At 35.8% G+C, this 14,901-nt stretch overlaps 1 protein-coding gene across 3 annotated transcripts in view; it reads left to right on the forward strand.

Annotated features, from left to right (window-relative positions):
* The window catches only part of VRK1 (VRK serine/threonine kinase 1), a 75,516-nt gene that overhangs the window by 47,678 nt on the left and 12,937 nt on the right, over positions 1-14,901 (forward strand). For all 3 annotated transcript variants that reach the window (XM_059915854.1, XM_059915855.1, XM_059915857.1), the window contains 6 exons: positions 2,215-2,323; positions 2,443-2,535; positions 4,429-4,561; positions 5,353-5,473; positions 5,769-5,827; positions 9,921-10,099. In XM_059915854.1, the coding sequence (XP_059771837.1) occupies positions 2,215-2,323; positions 2,443-2,535; positions 4,429-4,561; positions 5,353-5,473; positions 5,769-5,827; positions 9,921-10,099 (694 nt within the window). The remainder of the gene's footprint in view (positions 1-2,214; positions 2,324-2,442; positions 2,536-4,428; positions 4,562-5,352; positions 5,474-5,768; positions 5,828-9,920; positions 10,100-14,901) is intronic.

Raw genomic sequence — 14,901 nt, forward strand, 5'->3', positions numbered from 1 at the left:
AGTGCCAAGACCTGACCACTGGACCGCCAGGGAATTCCCTCATTTAAGTTCTTACAAAAGTAAAAAAATAGAAAGTAAGATTGTCCTTCCAGCCCTCCTCCCCTGCCAGAAATCCTTACTTTCCCCTGTAACTCATCTGAAGTGATATGAATATAAGTGCTTAGAACAGTGTTAGGCTCATAAAAATGTTAGCTGCTATCATTATTAAATCATTTATACTGATTTATATATTCCCATTGTTTGCATTGTTTTATCCAAGTCCCCAGGAAAGTACACATCGATGGTTTTACTTTAGAAGAGTTATTTAAAGTAGCTTTTCCTTTTAGTACTCAGTGGTAGACATATCCTTGCAGAAGAATGTGGTAAAAATTTATATGCAGTATTCAGAATCATGCTTCACTTGATGTGTATAATTTAGACGTGGTGAGGCGATTAAGGGATTGTTGAGAGCAGTGGTGGAGTGATCTGTGAATAAAAACAAAGGTCTACTTCATGTGATATATTAATAGATCTCTGGTTGAATTAACCAAGTGTGCTTTAGCTCCCTTTCAGAGTAACAGCAGAGATTGTATTCTTGTTACCTACATATTATTTCATAATAATTACACAATCACATCACTTATTTGTAAAAACAAATGTGTACATTTGTCCTTGGTCTCATCCCTCAACCTCTCAAAACCTGTTGTACAGAGGAAATCAGGGAGTCAAAATTACTGTTCCCTCTAATATTTTAGAGGTCAGGGTACTGAAAATCTTGCAAGAATGAAGACATTTTGCCACTGACTAATTCTATGACTTTGGACAAATCAATTTACCGCTATAGACATTAATTAATTTATTAAAAGATGTTTCAAAAGATCTCTAATTCTCTTCCACTTCAAAAATAGGTAGAATCTTGAATTTTTTATTTCGCGTGTTGTCTTTTAAATGTTAGCTCTTCCTTCCTTACTGAACTTTTCATATTGTATTTTTATCTTAGAAACCTAAAATATATAAGTGGGGTTTTTGGGTCCTACTTATGTTCATTTATATCAATATGTTTGGTGTGGTGGTCAGGAGCATGGATCCACCACTTCCTAGAGGACAAGTTACTAATGATCAGTTTTCTTCTGCTGTAAAATGGGGCTCATGGGACCTCCTACCTCATAAGGGTGATGTGAGGTTTAAATGCACTGATACATCTAAAGTGCTTAGAATAGTGCTGTTCTCGTACCAAGGCTTCAACAAATGCCAGCTGTAGTTGTTAGGATGGTTATTAATCTTATCCCCATTTGAAGATATTTTGATACATTTTGAGTGTGTTCTTGGTTTTTATTGATTTTATTGAATGGTTTAACTAGACAACTCAGAATCTGGAAAACTCTATAAAGATAAAAGTGGTCCACAGAGCAAAAGGTGAACCATGTTACTGCAACTAGGTGATGTTTTTCAGTACACACTGAAATATGTGTGTATTGAATCTGGTTATTGAATGGTTATTGAATCTTGGAATTTGGGTGCTGGAAAAGACCTTAGAAAGCATGAGGCCCTACTCTCTCATTTGACACCTATGGAAATTGGGGCCCAAAGAAGAAACGTGACTTGGCCAAGGTGACAGAGTTGGTTTGTGGCAAAACCAAAAATCTTCATGTTTTTCCAGGACATATACTGTTCCCCAAATCTTATTTGTTGAGTACTTAGTATACAGTTCTTTTACACCATTTAAGCAGTTTTACTGCATTTAGCTATTGTTACAGCATGTCTTGACAGTCCTGATTTTAACAGAATGTTAATACTGCTAAAATGTGCCTTAAAAAAAGAGAACAGTCACAGGCAGGAAGCTAATATACAGAAACATAAATTAACATTAACTGTGACAAAAATTAGTGACATCAATCTTACTCAGATTATTTTATCTTTACTGTGAAGTATCTGTTGTCTTCTCTCTGTGGGTGTTTTCTTACATTGAATATTGTCTCATGTAACTTGCTGAGACTAGGAGGCCCGTAAGGTAAAAGTCAAGACAGGAAAGCTCTCACAGCTCTTGAGATTTCTAGTTGGAAGAACTTGTTTCAAATGTTTGTCTTTCCTTCCTTCTTTCTTTCCTTGCCTTGTCTATCTACTTTCTTAGTAAACATTGCCTTGAAAAAAATTACTTTGAAAGGAGAGTACTCATTGCAAAATAGGTTTTCCTGAGTTACATTTTGTTCATTGACTTTTCTTGTTTGTCTTTAGTTACAGGTTTATGATAATGGATCGCTTTGGGAGTGACCTTCAGAAAATATATGAAGCAAATGCCAAAAGGTTTTCTCGGAAAACTGTCTTGCAGCTAAGCTTAAGAATTGTATGTGAGCTACATTCTTCTCGTTTTTAATCCAGTAAAGCCTAGTTGTGTTGAAGCTCGGTCCTCTGCTGGTTGGTGTTAGGTACTGCATTAATTTATTCTATATGATGCTTTTATAGCTGGATATTCTGGAATACATTCACGAGCATGAGTACGTACACGGAGATATCAAGGCCTCAAATCTTCTTCTCAGCTACAAGAATCCTGACCAGGTAGTTTTGTAACTTTAAGTTTTACTGTTTAAAACCTGTTGTTTGAAAACAAGTATGGTTGCTATGAACTTTTGAACCCCTGCAGAAGTTTAACTTTTTCAACTAGATATGGTAATAATAATATTTCTTCTTGACACTTTTATCTAGTTAACATTCTACATTTTTGATGCGATTTGTTGGCACTTTATCAAGTTGGCTATTTTGCCCTAAATAATATTCAGAAGAAGTACTTGTGATACAAAATGAATTTCAAATAGCTATTTGGGGGTGGAAGCTTAAAATTATATAGTGCACCAATGAATTATGTTTGCCTTTCTGCTTTGTCATTTTTTAAATTTCCTTTGTTCAAGAAATCCATCAAATGTAAGTGTTCTGTTACTTGGAGAATTTGGTCTTTAACATGTTGATTATTGGAATCAATTGGTTTACAGAAATATCTTAGCTGTCTAAATTTTGTAGGGTTTGGAATTCAAATGTGCATTTTTTAAGCTTATTACATTCACTTTGTAATTTTCACTTTTTAAGGAAAGGAGAAAAGCTAATGTTATTATACCTTTATTTGGGTCAGTTTAGTTAGAGTAGAGGGATTCATAATTTTCTTGAAGCTGATTCCATGATTTTGGTAAAAGTAAGGTTTCGTTGACACTCATAGTTGGGCCACTGTATTTAATCCATTTCATGTGTGTTCTCACTTCTTACTTGATCTTGTATAAGAAAGGAATATTTAAACATTTTAACTGTGTATGTCGATATGCCATACTTTATTCTTTTTTGTCTCAGACCTAACTTTGACTTCCTCTTGCTTAGTTTTCCCTTTTCCTTTGGCTCCCCTTTGTTTTCCTGTCATCTCATATATTTGCCTCCCCTTCCCCATCTCTGTTACAGTGGCTGTAAGGGATCTGTATACGCAGAACAGAAGCAAGTTTCTGGTCTAGAGCAGGCTAATGGAGAAATCCTAAAGGCAATCACAAAATTTCCAGGCAACTTGTTTTAGATGCGTTTAGGTTAAAACATGCTGCCTTTTGTTTAGATGGAAGTATTTTTGCAGCTTGGTTATCCTTTGGGCATATGTTTTGGATAGGGTGATTTTTCTAGTATTAGATGTATGTGTTAGATCCAGCCCCAAATTTTTACTTCAGTTCCCTCCTGTGACCAGATACATACATCTGTGAGACAGTTACCCAGAATTAGAGATGTAATATGTGGCTCTGGAATAGAGGAAAGCCAAATTTATTAGCTTTGTATGCTAATCAGATATACACATACATCCCATAGATATGTGTATATATAATACTAAAATTTAGTTCTAATTATGAAGACTTGACCTTAATATTATAATATTTAAATGTAGCTAAGAGCCTCATCTAAAAGTTCTTCAGATCATTATTATAATCTGTGAAATATTTTTATGAAGTGAATTGATACTTGATTATTTTATACGTGAAGACAGAGGGGAATAACTAACATATCATGTGTCAACTAAGTTAGGAGTCTTACAGTGTGTGGCAGTTGTATTGCAACAAGTATTGATGGTTTACTCTGTGCTCAGTTTTGTTTTAGATGCTGTAAGAAAAAGTGTAAGATTTATAATCCTTGCTCAAATTGAGGAGACAAGATTATTTACAGGTGTAACACATACTTGTCTAAAGAAGTCAGGTGATATTATCTGCACTGTAGCTACATGGTCATTTAACGTTTTTCTTTAAATAGTAAGTCTTTCAGAATTAAGTGCTTGCAGTTGTTTGCGTGTTGGATCTAACTTGTTTGGGGTGCTGTAGTATGGCCTTGTGGATGAATCTACCCTCAGGTGACAGTATTCTGTTTCTGGGCTTTAAAGGAGTATATGTGTAGTCATTTTGCCTTTAATTTGTCTTGGTGTTTGGACATTTATAGGTGTACTTGGTAGATTATGGCCTTGCTTATCGGTACTGCCCAGAAGGAATTCATAAAGAATACAAAGAAGACCCCAAAAGATGTCACGATGGCACGATTGAATTCACCAGCATCGATGCGCACAATGGTGCGGGTACGTCAGCGGCACCTGAACAAGAGACACATTGCCAGTGCTTTCAACTGAATTCCTACACGGTTCTTCTGCAATAAATACTCAGACAAGTAAATCAGAATTGAAGAGGCAGGATAGGATGGGGGAAGAAGGGAGAGCTTAGGCTCCTACATTTGTGCAATGTGAGGGCACCTGTGTTCCCTCCCTGTCTTCCTCCCACCCTTCAAAGATCACCAGGGTTTCAGTGGTGGAGGTAGTTCAGTCAGCTGCAATAAGGCTTTCTTTTGTTTTTATTTAGCTTAATTGGAATGTTGGGGTATTTTCCCCCTAAAAGTCTGTAAGTTTCTTACGCAGCTACAAATTTGTAACAGGTAGACTTTTATTTTGTCACCTATTAAGTTGGCCTGTTTCTTCAGCAGTCGTTTCTTTTTTTTCTGTACCCAACACTGTGGAGGAGCTAAAATCCCCAGTTCTCTGGGCTTCTTAATAGCTTATAGCATTTTTAATATCTTCACATTTTCCAAGGGCACTATTTAATGTGTCATTGTTTTATAATTTATTTCCTAGGCTAATAGTCTCAGTGTGAAACTGTAGAGTTTGCCAATTTGGGTTTTAAAGTAAATTATTAGTTGGAGGTAAATTATTTCTTTTATACTGCCCAGTGTTCGGTGCTTTTTTCAAAATGGAGTCAAGATTTGATGATGAAAAACAAGACTGTAGAGTTGACCCTTTTACCTTATTCCTTTAGATGTACCTGAAATTCTACCTTAAACATTGTTTCAGTGTGCTGAATCTGCTTCTTTGTTTCACAGCCCCATCAAGACGCGGTGACTTGGAAATCCTTGGTTATTGCATGATCCAGTGGCTTAGCGGCCATCTTCCTTGGGAGGATAATTTGAAAGATCCCAACTATGTTAGAGATTCCAAAATTAGGTAAAGGAAAACTGATAATAAATTATTTTGGGCAAAATCATGATCAGGCAGATGTTTAGTCAGAACTTCTTGATGGGGACTCTAGTTTTAACTGATACTAGTGTAGAAATGAGAAAGTACTTGTTAAACAGTAAGATTCCTTGGTCTTTTGTTGAATTTATTTTAGAAGAATGTCCGTAAGCGTATTTAGGATGTAGCACAATACTGCTTAATGTGCTTTTTACTGTTATTAAATATTAATAACTTTCTGTGGCATCAAGCTTCAAACAGTGACTCAGCCTTTAATTTTTAACAGATACAGAGAAAATATTGCAGGTTTGATGGACAAATGTTTTCCTGAGAAGAGCAAGCCAGGTAAGAAAAGACTTCTTTTTTTTTTTTAAATCATTTAATTATTTATTTATTTTTGGCTGTGTTGGGTCTTCGTTTCTGTGCGAGGGCTTTCTCTAGTTGCGGCGAGCGGGGGCCACTCTTCATCGCGGTGCGCAGGCCTCTCACTATCGTGGCCTCTCTTGGTGTGGAGCACAGGCTCCAGACACGCAGGCTCAGTAGTTGTGGCTCACAGGCCCAGCTGCTCCGCGGCATGTGGGATCTCCCAGACCAGGGCTTGAACCGTGTCCCCTGCATTGGCAGGCAGACTCTCAACCACTGCGCCACCAGGGAAGCCCAAGAGAAGACTTCTTGAGTGTTCCTAGGGATCTTGTTTTCTGCAAGAAAAACAGTCTTGAGGTCTGTGGACCACCCCGTAATGTAGGAGCTCGGGCACTGTGAAGTGTAATCAGTGCACTGCGGCCTGCTCTCGTGAAACAGGCGCTTCCCTTTCCACAGGTGGGCCTGATTCAGTTATTATTCAGTGCTTTCAGTAATGGAACCAAATTTCATTCAGTAATTCAACTATTTTTTTTATTGAGGCTTTATTGTGTGCGAAGGACCATTCTAGGCACTAGGGATACACCAGTGAACAAAATAAATAAAAATTCCTATCCTCATGAAGCTCTAGTTGGGAAAGGTAGACAGTAAACAAACGAGTGAATTTCACAGTATATTGCATGGTTAGTACTGTGGCAGAAAGAAGAAAGCAGTGAGTAGAGTTAGGGGGTGTGGGGATGGGTGGGGGAGTGAAGCGAGGAGGTGGATTGGAATTGTAAATAGGGTGGCCAGGAATGGCCTCACTGAGGAGATGACAATTGAGTAGCTGTAGGAAGGAGATAGGGAGCGAGCTCTGGGGAAGTCTGGGGAAGAGCGTTTCCAGGCAGAAGGAACGTGAGTGCCAGGTGTATTTGAGGGTTGCCTGCTTTTAAGCCATCATAGGGCTTTGGCTTTTACTTTGAGCAGGAGCACGTGAGGTTTGGAGGAGAAGAGGGACGTGAATTGTCTATCTTTAAGGGAACTCTCTCCAACTCCTGTTTTGAAGATCGACTGCTAGGGAAGCAAGGCCGGGTATAAACAGGAGCTGGTAGGAGGCTACTGCAATAATCCAAGCAAGGGAAGTAGCAGTGCAGGTAGTGAGGAGTGGTCGGTTTGGATATATTTAGAAGTCTTTTTCAAGCCATTGCTCAGTTATCCCCTTTTCAGGGAGGTCTACCCTGACCTTATGCCGTTTAAACTTGCAACCTACCAACCACATCTAGAAATAGAATGTTATAGGCTTTTTCAGAAACACCCCCTGGTGCCTCCTGCCAATCACGAGCCTCTCCCACTGGCCTAATGAATCACTAGCCTAACTTCCAACACTAAGGATTTGTTTTTGAACTATATAGAAGTGGAATCATAGAGTGAACAAAATAGATAGTTTCATGAGGGCAGGGATTTTTAATGTTCTAGTTTCTATTGGAGTTCTTTGTCTTTCACTCAGTATTGCATTTGTGAAATTAATTCCCACTGTTGCATTTTTTGGATGTTTTTATTTACTTTTTAACTTCATTGAGGAATAACTGAAAAATATAATTGTATAACATGATTTGATATACAGGCATACCTCGTTTTATCGCTGTTCACTTTATTGCACTTTGTAGATATTGTGTTTTTTACACATTGAAGGTTTGTGGCAACCCTGAGTCGAGCAAGTCTGTTGGTGCCATTTTTCCAACAGCATTTGTTCACTTCCTATCTGTGTCACATTTTGGTAATTCTCACAATATTTCAAACTTTTTCATTATTATTCTATTTGTTATGGTGATTTGTGATCAGTGATCTTTGATGTTACTATTGCAAAAAAATTATGACTCCCTGAAGCTCAGACGATGGTTGGCATTTTTTTAGCAATAAAGTGTTTTTTAATTAAGGTACCTACATTTTTTTAGACATCATGTTATTCCACACTTAATAGGCTACAGTATAGTGTAAACATAACTTTTATATACACTGGGGAACCAAAAAAATTAAAGTGACTTGCTTTATTGTGATACTTTATTGTGGTGGTCTGGAACTGAACCCGCAGTGTCTCTGAGGTGTGCCTGCCTGTACGTACACATGGGCGAATGATGACCAAGATGGACATAATTTAACACATCTATCACCTTGCATAGTTAACAGAATTAACAGCAGCCTTTCTTGAAAAGACCAGCCTTTCCCTGTGATGCCGCCTTTGTGTTAAATCAGGTGTGGATTTGTGAGTCTGTTTCTGGGCTCTTTCATTGTTCTTTTTTTCTCTTCTTGGGCCCCACTGTCTTAATTACTGTAGCTTTATCTAAAGTCTTGATACATGGTAGTTTAAGTCCTCTAGCACTGTTTCTTCTTTATACTTGACTTTGCTGTTTTGCTTGATCATTTGTATATCTGTGTACCTTTTAGAATCACCTTGTCAGTTCTGCACACACCCTCTCCCTCTGCAATTTGCTGGAATTCTGAGTGGGATTGCATGGACTCCGTGGACTAATTGGGGAGCATTGGCATCTTTATACTATTGATACTTTGTCTTCTGTTTAATTTGGTCTCAGTTTCTGTGTTACCTGTGTTTTATAGTATTAATCTGGAAAAAATCTTGCCCATCTTTCATTATAATTGTTACTAGGTATTTGATGCTCTTGTTAAGTGATATATTTTTATTAAAATTTGTTTTTCTAATTGCTTGTTGGTAGTATATAGAAGTAAAATAGATTTTTAAATATTTACCTTATATCCTGTGACCTTGTTAAATTTACATATTGGTTCTAGAAGTTTTTTTATAGATTCCTTAGGATTTTCTGCACACACTGTCATGTTTGTGAATAAACTGTTTTACATCTTCCATTCCACTCGTGATGCCTTCTGTTTCTTTTCTTGCCTTACTGTACTGGCTAAAAGCTACAGGACTTTCAGGCAGAATGGAAGCGGTGCAAGTGGACTTCCTTGCCATTTCCTTCTCTCATTAGGGAAGTGTTCAGTATTTTACCATATTGGTGATGTTTGCTTTAGGTTTTCTATAGATCCCCTTTTTCAGATTAAGAAAGTTGAAGGGAGGGATTTTTGTTTCTTTTTTCTCATGTACCCAGGTATTTAGAATCATGCCTGGCATGTGGTGGGTGCTTAATGAATACCTGAGTGAATGAATGTGTATATGCATGTGTGTGTGTAGCACTGACATGATCTCTTGATTTATTGGATGTGGGGTGTGGGAAGAGGATTCTTGGCTTGAGGTGCTGGAAGGATGGAATTTTCAGTAACCAAGACAGGGAAAACCACAGGGAGAACAGGTTTTAGGGGTTGGTCAGGAGTTTGGATTTGCATTTGTTGGGATTTGATATGAGTCAGTGGAAATCAGTGGATATAAAAGTCTGGAGAGCAGTGGAAAGGCTGGGCTGGGGATATAACATGTATGAGTCATTAGCCTAAAGATGGATTTTTAGATGGATGTTGAAAAGTGTTGATCTTGACTAGTAAGATTTCTTTTTATGGGTTTGGTTCTGCCTCAGTGTACAGTAAACCTTTCATCATTCAGAAGTCGATTTTTCTCTTTTATGGGAAAACCAGGCCTTGCTTCTTTTTCTTTTTTTCAACCTGTTTTTCATATGTTTTATTTCTTATTTATGCAAAGAATGCAGCTGTCTTCTGTAGAACTAATGGCTTCTGTGGCAAAAAAAAAAAAATACTGGCTATGATATTTATTGTATACTTAAGCACATTTTACTTTATAATCTTTATTCTAGGTCCTTTTAAAAAAATAGCTTTAAAACTACAGCAATTATTTTTTGTATATATTTAAATGTTAAGCATGTCTTCTGTCTTGCTATCTCTCACAATTAAAAAATGTTTTTTACATTGTTTCTCAAAATATGTTTTTTATTTGACTTATCTGACAATTCTTGAATTCAAAAGCATACTTTCCATTGAAGAAGTGATTGAAAAAAACATCTTTAACAAGCTATACATTTGCATTCTAATTTTAGTATAACCATGTATCATTTTCTTAGAAAAGTACATTGTATTTATGACAAAAAATTACAAAATAATTGTGTTATTCTTTTAGATGAAATTGCTAAGTACATGGAAACAGTGAAATTACTGGATTATGCCGAAAAACCTCTTTATCAACAGTTACGAGATATTCTTTTGCAAGGACTGAAAGCTGTAGGAAGTGAGGATGACAGCAGGCTGGACCTCAGTGTTGTGGAGAACGGAAGTTTGAAAGCAAAAGCAATAACAAAGGTGAGTTTTGTTACTGAATTTTCCTTTGGGCGTCATGTGACTATAATTGCAGCAAATATTAATTTTAGGTAAGAGAACCAGTAGCTCAGTAAAGGAACTAATAACAGATTGCTACGCAATTAAATATTTATCATCATGATGTAAAAGCAAACTCTTTATGATATAGAAAAATATGTAGAGGGTGGTAGAAAAATGAATATTTATGTGTTTCTTATGTCCAGTAGCAAGTTAGGAAATTCCTAAAGAGATTCTAACTCGGGATACTAATGTCTGGCAGAGGGATTTGGGTGGGGCATTCAATTCATAGTCTGTGTGTTCTTTTCTCCCGCGTCACCCCTTAGGGTTGATCTTGTCTTTCACTTTTTCCTTGTTCATTGGTGTGGTCCAAGTATTTACTATTTGAAAATTGGTTTTGAAAAATTACCATTTGAAAATTACATTGGAAAGTTTCCTTGTTTGTTGTCGTGTTGTGTTTCCCATTTGAACATTATTTTGCTCTTTACAGAAATCTCATTATGTGAAGCTGTGTATCTGTATATAAGGGGATTAATTTTTTGGAAAGAAATGTTAAATAATAAACTTTATGGTAGAAATATTGCGCAGGCATGTAAATAACTCCTGGTATTACTTTAAAATTTCGATTTTGCAGGTATACATCAACTTATTGGTTATTTTTAATAATTATTGATCAACTTAGTTTCCTTTTTAATCTGGAATTGTTTACTAAAATGTGCTAGTTGCTTTTACATGGGAAAGGAAAACTGCTTTTAGAAGAAAAAAATTTTTTTACGTTATTGACTGTTTTAATTGTCAACTCTGTAAACTCCAGTAGATTCCTTTGGAAATCTTAGATTCCAAACTATGAGATAAAGAGTTAAAAACAGATTTTCTCCCTTTAAAATAAGAAGCAGCATATTAAAAGAACTTACAAAGAAGATAGGAATTTTGACATTGGATCATGAATTTGACTTTTTGGGCTAATAGTACGTCTCTTTGTAATTTCATCACAGAATCTGAAATTATACATATGCATCTATATATACATCGTTTTTGCTTTCATAAGTTTTGTCTTAATTGCACCTGCTCCATTTTTGTGGTCAACAACCGTGTGGAAAGCCATATCCAGCTTTAAGTGAAGAGGACAAGTGGAAGGCTGAGTGGAATTTTTCAGTAAGGTGGTAAACTTACAGTTTGCGTACACATATAAACATACAACATGCATCTTCTTGCTCAGGACAGATTTTTGTACGTTAATATTTATAGCTGGCTTCTGTAGTGTTTTTCTCTAAAATTTTGCTGATTGAAAAGTAAAGATCTCTGTTGAGGTAAGAACTTGTCTAGTACCATTCCCCTTTCCTTTGCAAGTCGCTGTTGTTTGTACCTACATGCTAGAGAAAATTTGGTTTCTGCGGGTTGGCTGACTTTACAGCTGAATAGGTCAGTCTGCTGCAGAGCTAACATCTGTGACCTTATAATTCTCTTGTGTCCTTGGGTAGTTCAGAAAGCTGGAAATTTCTTGTTAGATCATCCCCTACATGTATAAAGCTTCATTTAGGGGGAGAAAATGAATAAAAAGCTAAACTGTTAGATTTCCTTCATTAGTTTGCTGCTTTTTTTCCCCTCAGAACTGATATAGGACTGTTTTTGTATTAAAAAGAAATTAATAAAAGTTAAGATTAGGTAAGATCATGAAGCTCCTTGATAACCATGTAACTGTAGGTGAGTTGTTAATTTTGTTGGCCTTTTGTTTTTTGTTTGTAAAGTGAAAGAGTTGGACCAGAGCAGTTTTTTTTTTTTAAGCTTTCTTTCTTTTTCTTTTTAAAGCATCAGAACATTTTCTTCAAATAAATTGTAAATACGCCACATCTAAAACAGATAAGAGCAGAGCTCCATCCAACTTTTCAGTCTGGAGGCTCCCAACAAGAGAAAACTCTCCTCCTTGAGACATTAGTATTCCTTCTCTTTTTTAGGAAGGAGTATATAGTTGAGATTCTTTCTTTTGCTCTGGTTACTAGGAAGTTCAGAGCTGAATATAATGCTTCATCCTAGAAACTGTATTAATCCTTATAATTGCATACTTGCTCCTTCTTTTCCTCTGTCATAATTTTTTAAAACTTTAAAAAAAAAGTATGTGTTCTTTGTATTTAGGACACTCATATCTCTGAAAGGGATAAGTTTAATCAATTCAATGTATATTTCTCTTTATATTCCTAAGAGATAAGGTAAAAAACCTATAAGAATTGATCGATAGTGGAATGAAGCAAGCCTTCTATCCATTTTTTTACAGCCATGCTTGATTATGGTATAGTAAATTCGGAAACTATAGTGAAATATGAATGTATCCACTTTGAACTGTTTTTAGTCTCAATAACCTAAGAGTATTATTTAAAGCACAGAATTTGGGGATGACATAAATCTGAAGTGGAAAGACACTAAGTATCACCATGCCCTTAAAAATCATTGTTAAGTAAATAATAAATAAATTCCTGCTGGCATTCAGCCTGGAACATGGTACAAAGAGTTGAACAAGAGCAGAGAAAGGTCTTCCAATGCACATCAGTGGCCTGCAGCTCCTCTGGTGGACAACTTCCTATCTCTTTGAGATGATCACACCTAATGTAGTATTAAATTTATACCATGTAGCCTATAGTTAAGGTCAGATTGCCCCAAATATACCATCTAAATTTGGTGAAGATCTATCTAGCTGTTTTTGCGTGATAGAATGATAGAAACTGTATTTTAATTATGTAAATTTAGATTGTTGCAGTTGATACATTTCTTTCTGTTTTTTAATGGTAGTTTAGCCTTAGTTCTGTATCTAAGTGGATTCAGTGTTTACTAAGAATTCCTTTCCTTAGATACCCCATTATTGAGTTCTTTATTTTGAATCTTGTCTTATTTGGTTGAATTTTGTCAAGTATTTTTTTCCCTAAATTTTTGAGTGAGATTATGACATATGTACAGAAACGTGCACAAATAATTGTGGAATTTGAACTTCACAAAGTGAACGTATGCATTTAGATGTCACCCAAATCAAAATATGGATCATTGCAAGAACCCAAGAAACCTTTCTCATGCCCTACTCCCAGCCATTACCCCTTCAGTAAGAGTAACCAATTTTATGACTTCTAACACCATAAATTAGTTTTGCTATTAAAGAAAAACATAGTAGTAGCACCATACGTTTTGTACACTTTTGTGTCTGTCTTTCATTCATTTGTATTTCTTTATTTTTCTTTTTGAATTTTTTTTATTTATTTTTTTATACAGGAGGTTCTTATTAGTTATCTATTTTATAAATATTGATGTATACATGTCAATCCCAATCTCCCAATTCATCACTCCACCACCCCCTCCCCCACCGCTTCCCCCCCTTGGTGTCCATACGTTTCTTCTCTACATCTGTGTCTCTATTTCTGCCTTGCATTTCTGAATTTCCATGCTGTCACAAGTAACAAAAGTCTTTTGTTTTTTTATTCCTGTGTAGTACTCCATTATATGACTATATCATGGTTCATTTATCCCTTCTGCTCTTGGTGGATGTTTGCATTGTTTCCAGTTTTTGGTGATTGCAATAATACTGTTAAGAACACTCTTATAAATTCTTTTGGGAAACATATATAATTATTTCAAGTTTGGTGTATACATAGTAGAATTCCTGGGGCATAGGGTTTACATATGCTTAGTAGCTTTAGTAGATACCGCCAAGCAATTTGCCCAGTTTACTCTCCCACAGCAGCTTATGAGAGTTCCAGTTGCTCACTGACACTAGCTATTGCATTATGTTTAATTTTATCTATTTTGGTAGATGTTTACTAATATTTCTCTATGGTTTTAATTTGATCTACTTGAGAATATTGATTTTGAACACCTTTTCATAGCCTGTCAGTCTTGATTATCCTTTTTTTGTGAGGTGCATTTCAAGTCTTGTCCATTAAAAAAAATTGGGGTTGTCTGCTTTCCTTTGATTTGCAGAGTTAAGCACTTTGTATATATATACAATATATGTATTGCACATATTTTTTTTTACAGTCTGTGGTTTATCTTTTCACTCTCTTAATACGGTATCTTTTGATGAACAGAAGTTCTTCACTTTAATTAAGCGTAATTTATCAGGTTTTTGTTTGTTTATGGCTAGTGCTTTGTGTATTCTATTTTAGGAAAATTTTGTCTACCTCAAGATCATGAAGACAATCTTTTGTCAAGAAATTTTATCTTTTTCATTTAGGTCTACAGTTTAACAGAAATTGATTTTGCGCATGGTGTGAGTCGGTGTTTATTTACCCCCTGTGGATATCTAGTTGATCTGAACTATTTATTGAAAAGATTATAATGTCCCCACAGCACGTAGCTGGTTTTCAGGTAACCATATGTGTTTGGGTCTGTTTCTGGACACTCTGTTCTGTGCCATTGGCCTGCTTATCTGTATTTGGGTCAGTGCCACACTGTTTGAACTACTGGCTTCATAATGATATTTGATAGTATAAGTTCTCCAACTTTATTCTTCTTTAAGATTGTCTTTGCTGTTTTTGGCCCTTTGACTTGACATATACATTTTAGAATCAGCTTATTAATTTCCACAGAAATTCTTCTGGGATTTTGATTGAGATTGCACTGACTGTCGTTTTGGGAAAAACTGACATGTTCACAGTATTCTTTTCTGTTCCATGAATATGGTATACCCCTATATTTATTTAGGTTCTTTCATTTATCTCAGTGATGTTTGTAGTTGTCTCTGACTATATAGAGATCATATACATCTTCCATGTCTAACTGCTTAATTCTTAGTCTATTGCTTTTTA

This window comes from Balaenoptera ricei, chromosome 2, assembly GCF_028023285.1.
Source record: "Balaenoptera ricei isolate mBalRic1 chromosome 2, mBalRic1.hap2, whole genome shotgun sequence".
In the NCBI taxonomy this organism is placed as follows: Eukaryota; Metazoa; Chordata; class Mammalia; order Artiodactyla; family Balaenopteridae; genus Balaenoptera; species Balaenoptera ricei.